Raw genomic sequence first — 7,822 nt, 5'->3', positions numbered from 1 at the left:
CTCAGCATAATACCCTCCAGTTCCATCCATGTCATTGCAAATGGCAAGATTTCATTCCTTTTGATGGCTGCATAATACTCCATTGTATATATATGCCACATCTTCTTTATCCATTCATCTGTCGATGGACATCTTGGCTCTTTCCATGGTTTGGCTCACTGTCTCTTAAATTTTGTTCAACCAAATGGTTTATGCTTAACCCTGCTTTCCTTCTGGGAATCTAGGATTTGAGGGGTTATTCATGTAGACAGAGGCTGTCTACATAAAGAGCCCCCCATACAAACCCTGGGCATTGAGTTTCTAATGAGCTTCCCTTGTTGGCAACATTGCACATATTTTCATAAAACATTCCCGGGGGAATTAGGCATATCCTGTATGACTGGAACCTTGAGGTTGGTTTCCCCTGGACTTACCCATGTACCTTTCCCTTTGTTGATTGTACTCTATTCTTATGCTATAATAAATTTTAGCCACAAGTAGGACTATATGATGAGTCCTGCAAGTCTTTGAACCTGGGAGTGGTCTTGAGGACCCCTAACATAAATAGTAAAGGAGCTCTACTCTTATCATACCACAGAGTACTGCTCTATTTCTTTTGGTTTCCTTACACTCTCTGCCTATCCTTTTGAAAATAGTTTCTTTATCAAGCTCTTTATTACATTAGTTAATTTGAATGTACTCTCTCTCCTCTTCTGAAACCCTATCACCCAGTGACTGTAAATATTTCATATAAATATTGATAATTATTTGATTGATTCATTTCTATACATGATTTTTTGAAATTTCTTAACAAAAATATTAATGTTTTTTAAAGTAAAGTAACACAGAAACCTATGATATGTTATTTAATGAAGAACTCTGAGTAGGATGTACTTCTCTAAATGGATGGAGGATTATGAATTTTCTTAAGCCAGAAGGTAATTAATAAACTGGTGGCTGATTGTCCTTAAATAGTTAGACATTTTTTTCTCCTTTACCTTTAGGTATTCTGGCGGGGAGGGGGGGTCGTGAGGAATGAAGGAAAAGAGGGAGACTGAGGGAAATATGCAGTGAGAAGAGATGATGTTTTCATAGTATGTACTTACATTATATAAAATATCACTAAAATAGTGAGATGAATGCTCTTATGTGCCTCATGGAAGCAATCATATTACTTCTAAAAATCATTGCACCTCTAACAAGTGTGGGTATATCCACATAGTACATTCAAATTATTTCTTGTTAATATTTGGACTGTTTAATATCCGTGAAATCCATGGGTATTTGTATCTCCAACTATTATTCTTTATTTTACACTGTGCTCTGTGAAGCAAGATGAGGCATTGTGCTTAGTGTAATGGAAAATTTCTTTTTCAAAACCCAAAAATTATGTTACTTAAATTTCAAGTTTCAACGTAACTTATTTATGTTAACTTTTAAAATAATTAAGTAGAAAATAAGTGTTATGTATCCTTGGATACTTTCTCAAAAAAAAAAAAAGAAAAGAAGAAGGAGGAGGAGAAGAAGAAGAAGAAGAAGAAGAAGAAGAAGAAGAAGAAGAAAGAAGAAGAAGAAGAAAGAAGAAGAAGAAGAAGAAAGAAGAAGAAGAAAAGAAGAACAAGAAGAAGGAGAAGAAGAAAGAAGAAGAAGACGACGAAGAAGAAGATGAAGACGAAGACGAAGAAGAAGAAGAAAGAAGACGAAGAAGAAGAGGAAGACGAAGAAGAAGACGAAGAAGAAGACAAGACGACGAAGAAGAAGACGAAGACGAAGAAGAAGAAGAAGACGAAGAAGACGACGAAGACGAAGAAGACGAAGAAGACGAAGACGAAGAAGAAGAAGACGAAGAAGAAGACGAAGACGAAGAAGACGAAGGCGAAGACGAAGACGAAGAAGACGAAGACGAAGACAAAGAAGAAGACGACAAAGAAGACGAAGAAGACGACGAAGACAACGAAGAAGAAGACAACGAAGAAGAAGAAGAAGAAGAAGAAGAAGAAGAAGAAGACGAAGAAGAAGAAGGAAGGAAGAAGAAGAAGAAGAGAAGAAGAAGAAGAAGAAGAAGAAAGAAGAAAGAAGAAGAAGAAAGAAGAAGAAGAAAGAAGAAGAAGTGCTTAGTGTAAACGTTTGTGGTCCACTCCCCAACTATGTTTATGACAGCTGCATTGACCTACAAAATTGTTTTATGCTTATAGATAAAAAGCTTTGTTTTAGAGAACTCATGATGTATACCTTCTGTTTATTAATGTCTTGGTAAACCACATGTCTTCTTGATAAAGTAATCCTGAATCAGAGAGACCTCTTTGCTGGATATCGTACTTTAGCTTACTTGTGTGCTTATTGATTGCCTTTGCTAATAAATGCTCTCTCTATTGTAATTTAGCTCCGTCCCAACAACCTCCACCCAGAGGACAAGTTCAAAGTTCTTCTGCTATCAATCTGTCCTGGAGTCCACCTGATTCTCCAAATGCCCACTGGCTTACTTACAGTTTATTCAGGGACAGTTCTGAAATCTATACAACTGAAGATCAATACCCATACAGTAAGTTTAAAGGTTTGGTGATAGAAAGATATAATATTCTGAGAATTGATACATTAGTTAAGTTCTTTGACACTGAGGATAAATGTTGTTGTGGTTTCCTGTATCTAGCAGAGAGTATTTCAAGCAGAGACAGAATTACGAGTCTCACTAGCAGTCTCCTTGTAATCAAAACAATGCAATAAAAATGAGATGCTTCTTATTTGATAGTCCCTAATGCTTATCAAATTCTCAAAGATGAAAAAAAAAATTACCCTATTCAGCCAGCATTGATGAGGATGTGGAGCAGTTAGAACTTACATAAATTGCTGGACTGTCTGTGTAAGTTCATTGGCACAACTTTTCATGCAGGATAGACTGTTAAAATGTATGAAAAACTATGTCCTTTTGTATACCATTTGACTCAGCAAATTTCCTTTAGGAAATTTGTCTTAAATGAACAGTCATAAGTGGGCACAAAATATGTTCCAGCCTACACTATTTGTAATAGCAAAATATTGCATAACATTCAGATATTCAAAGATCTTTCAATAAATTTTGATAGATGGCATAATAGGATCCTGATACATTGGTAAGTGAATTGTAGGATGTGATTACCTATAAAATTATATTTTAGTTTACATGTTCATGAATGGAAATGTCCATGACACATTGTATAACATAATAAAAATATTATAAATAATCTGTTATATTAAATTAAAAAATATGTAGAAATATTGGAAGACTTACAACAAACTGAACTATAGTTTTCTCTGAGCATAAAGGTTACAGAAAATTTATCAAATATTTCTATTACATGGGTTCAGCTTTTAAAGTTCTTAGGTTAAAAATGGACTTTTAAAAAGTGAAATCGGAGTACTAACCTTCATGCAAATAATGTAATTTTATGCACACACTGCCATTTCCACAGAGATAGAATATAATATGAACTTAAATTGAAAGAGAAAGGATATGAAAAACCATGAAGACTATCTTTGCATCTATAACTTTCAAGAAGATTTTAAAGGAGCTTATAGAAATCAAACTATGGGGACCTATTGTCTTTAAAAAAAATACTTAGATGTTTTAGATAGTTTTCCTAAAGTCAGAATGAAGAAAGAGAAATGTTTACATCCTTCCAGCTCTATCTTATCTGATATTTGCCTCTAGTCATGTTTAGCTACAAGCTAGTTTAAGAAATTAGTTTAAAAACATTGGAATAGTGATTCTAATTCAAGTTTCCATTTTGTTCTCTTTAATACCCATTTTCCAAATTCCAGTTTAACTTACTTAATTAGTTAGAAGAGTGTATAAAGTTCTGTAGAGGCACTGAAGTTCCATAATCTTCCTCAAAATGGTTAGGGAGATGCCTTGTTTTAATATAGTGATTGGATTTAAAACTTTTGCAGAGCATACATTTCTATTTTGCATGTAGTAGAGTAGGTTACATTTTGTACCTAATTCTGACTGACATGCACCTACATTATGGTGTCCACTTTCTGTTAACTCTAAATGTTTCTCCAGTATTCCAGCTCTTCTTTGAAGTTAATGGCAACTCTGAACTTCATGATGCAGATTGCAAAGGGAAATGAACATCTGTCTACATCTGCCATGTTGGCAAAGCATCCTAAAAACCTGCTACTAGAATGTTTATTTTCTTCCAAATATCAGCATGATCCAGGTGTCCTGAAACTTAAACTTTTGTGATAGGGGAAGAGAGAGTTATAAAAATATTGGAGTGATTTTGAAGATGACTGTACCACTGGTTGGATTATTTCTGAAATTATGAATTAGGGTCACCCCATTTTCCATTCAGCTTAATTCAATAATAAAATTAAACTTCAATTATACCCTTCAATTCCAGTGGCATATTTTCCATAGTAACATATTGTGATCTATTTTATAGACCATTACATGAGAATATAACGCTCTGGCTCTTATTCATGATTGCACTAATATAGAATCCAAATAACAGTTTCTTACATAAATAATGTGTACTCATTCACTAATCAGACATTTATATAATCCTATTAAACAAGGTATTATTTCCTAAAACCTTATTTTTCATTAAAAAATGCCACTCTTGGCATTTCTTGACAATCACTATAATTAATGATGTGAAAATTATCTGCATCATGGCATTTGAACAGTAAGAACAATTGGTTAATGCTGTCAGAACTTTGTATCATTCTAATAATACCCTCATGTTTATTACTGTTTCCAGTGTGTGGATAGCATGTGTAATATGAAAAGGAAACAGAACTTATATTCAGTCGGATGAACACAAATCTTTGGGTTAAATAAAGGCATTTGGAATTATAGGTGGAGAATCATTGAACTTTTCATAGAAAATTAATAGTGTTGTCTTCTGAGAAAGTTGATCATTTGGTTGAGACCATTATAGAATTCCTTGTTAGAATAATAACTTTTCCTAGCTTGCCTGATGTACCATCAGGACAATGGTTTCCAACCTAAGATCATGACACACTGGTGTATTATCATCTTTAAGGTTTGCAAAGTATTTGTTACTAGTAATAGCACAGAGGTAATGGTGGAATAATTTTAAAGTTTCTGAATAATAAACTTTTTAAAAATAAGAAAAATTTACATCCTCATAAGCTTGTACATAACTAGCTTTCAAAAATAGGAGAGAAAAGTATAGAGGTCAAATAAGCACACTGGGAATTATACATAATCAGCACCTAATATTATCTCCCCTGTAGCTCCAATCTGGTTTGCCCACAGGTGTTTTCCGTATGATGGGTGTGAAGAGAACAGTTATCATAGGAAATAGCACTCATTTGATAGTGTTGTAGTTTTAGAGAGTGGCCAATAAATCATATTATGTTTTCCTACTTGAGTCTGGAACTAAAAGAGAACTAGACCTAAGAGTCAGTAAGATGGACATGAAAAATAAAAGTCATCTTTATTACTGATAAAAGTCAGATTGGAGATTAGACCCTCTCTCCTGCATGAAGACAGATTAGAAGAGAAAAATAAATCAATGGGCTGATCTCAGCATGCTCTGTTTCCCCCTTTTCTCCCCAAATTCATGGGAAGCCATGAGTAGAGAAATAGTCCTTACATGTTTACTCTAAAAAAATCCTATCACAGAGAAGCTAGAGGATGAATACTTCTACACATGACCATTGCTTGCATAGCCTAAAGACGTTAACATAGTTTAGAGTTTTAGATGATGATACATCTTAGTGAACCCTGGGACTTCATTTCTACCTTTAATATCATTATCATTTGTTACTCTATGCTACATCAAGGGATCAATGTAACAAGTGGTAAGATGGTTCAGCTTTTCTGAGAGAAGCAAACAGTAAATAAAGGGAAGGGATAAGGAAAAAAAAAACTAGAAGAGTTGAGGACAAGCAACTGTTTCTATAAAGCTCTTAATATTCTTTCCTAGAAAAATCAATCAGATATATACGGAAAAGTCATTCCTTTATTTATTCAGTAAAATTCTTTTCTTTTTTTTTTATTATGTCATGTTAATCACCATACATTACATCATTAGTTTTTGATGTAGTGTTCCATGATTCATTGTTTGCATATAACACCCAGTGCTCCATTCAGTACATGCCCTCTTTAATACCCATCACCAGGCTAACCCATCCCCCCACCCCCCCTCCCCTCTGGAACATTTATTCAGTAAAATTTTATTCAGTGTTTACTCCAGATCAGGAACTGTATGAGTCACTAGAAACACAAAGATGGAGGGAGCAGTTCTTGTTATTGAGAGGGGAGATAAAAAGAAAAAATTATAATATATATTAAATGTTGAGTTAGAGTAGACTTAGAGTATTAGGAAAGTACTGGGAGGGGGAGAGGAAGCCATGCCTGTGGTGGCAGAGAGGAGACTGAGAATAATTGAAAGTTTCACAATAAGGAGGTGATGTGTGACCTAGATTAGCCAGGTATTGCAGTGAAGGAAGAACGATTTTCCTGGAAGAAATTGTATGTGAACAGCATGAAGGGAAGGTGTATAAGAAAATAAGGTACATTCAGCAAAGCTCAGCACGTCCAGGTAGCTTTCATGGGTGGTATATTAGGGAAATACTGTAAACCATAGTGGGTACCAGCCAAGATCATGAATTAGCACTGAGGCAAGAATTCTGAATGTTGTCCTGAATGTGCAGAAGTTTGTGGTAGGGGGCGCCTGGATGGTTCAGTCGGTTAAGCGTCTGCCTTCAGCTCAGGTCATGATCCCGGCGTCCTGGGATAGAGCCCTGCATGGGGCTCCCTATTCAGCGGGAAGCCTGCTTCTCCCTCTCCCTCTCCTTACTGCTCCCCTTGCTTGTGCTCTCTCTCCCTGTCAAATAAATAAATAAAATCTTAAAAAAAAAAAAAAAAGTTTGTGGTAGGAGAACAATTTTTCCAAGCTCAGAGTTAAAGATAGAGATAATTCTTATCCTAACTTAGGAGTATGACCTGCTCTAGATAAGTTCTTTTAACCCAAGTCATTTTGTTGTTGTTATGATAAAATTAAGGGGAATTCTATTTACACCCTTTCAATTACTTTTATTTAGTCCATACTATATGTTGTTTATACAGTGTTTTTAACCAAATATATGCTGCCATCTCAATTCTATAATTAATTACTTACTAAATAGACTCCTCTTGTAGATTTTGATCTATCAGGATTATATTCCATTTCTCAAATGCTACAAGCATCAAGTACGTACTGAACTTCTCTTAATTATCATCAGGTTATGTATCTTCCAACTTCCAGTTTAAGCGTGTGCATTCTCTTTGAATATTAAGCACTGATATTTATTTTTACCTTTTAGGTTTGGCTTTTGACACATTAAATAGAATATTTTCCACCAGTTTGCAAACCTTCAATGATTTTTTCAAATGTTTTAAATATTTTAAACTGTCTCATGTGGAATACAGAAAACTTTAACTTAATAAGTATTTATTGAATTTACTATTATATGCCAGAAATGTATGTAATAGTAACTACACCCTAGCTATTATAGACAGGCAATTTCCCTTATTGTTTAATTATGATCACAATACTCTGTTATGAGCAACAAGTATGATGTTCAGGTAATACATTGAAAACCAATGTAGTAGTCCTTTGAATAATTGATAGAATGAAACTACTTAGCAACTACTATGAATATATCAAAAGCAAATTTTTCCAATGGAGGATATCACTTTTTCCAAAGAAGCATAGTAAATGTCATTCATCAAATCTTTCTAGTGGAGGATATCACTTTTTTAAAGAGGCATAGTAAATTTTATGTATCAGCTTTGCTGCTTGATTCAACAAATTTTTATTGAGCTTCTACTCTGTGCTACCAATACGGT

At 34.3% G+C, this 7,822-nt stretch overlaps 1 protein-coding gene across 1 annotated transcript in view; it reads left to right on the top strand.

Annotated features, from left to right (window-relative positions):
- The window catches only part of USH2A (usherin), a 602,856-nt gene that overhangs the window by 120,161 nt on the left and 474,873 nt on the right, over positions 1–7,822 (top strand). Inside the window, exon 8 of the mRNA XM_081823209.1 lies at positions 2,363–2,521. Within this exon, the coding sequence (XP_081679335.1) occupies positions 2,363–2,521 (159 nt within the window). The remainder of the gene's footprint in view (positions 1–2,362; positions 2,522–7,822) is intronic.

The sequence above is a fragment of the Leptonychotes weddellii genome, chromosome 6 (assembly GCF_054177405.1).
Source record: "Leptonychotes weddellii isolate Sample4059 chromosome 6, ASM5417740v2, whole genome shotgun sequence".
Taxonomy (NCBI): domain Eukaryota; kingdom Metazoa; phylum Chordata; class Mammalia; order Carnivora; family Phocidae; genus Leptonychotes; species Leptonychotes weddellii.
Note: the sequence above shows the minus strand (reverse complement) of the source record. Positions and strands in the feature narration are given on the sequence as shown.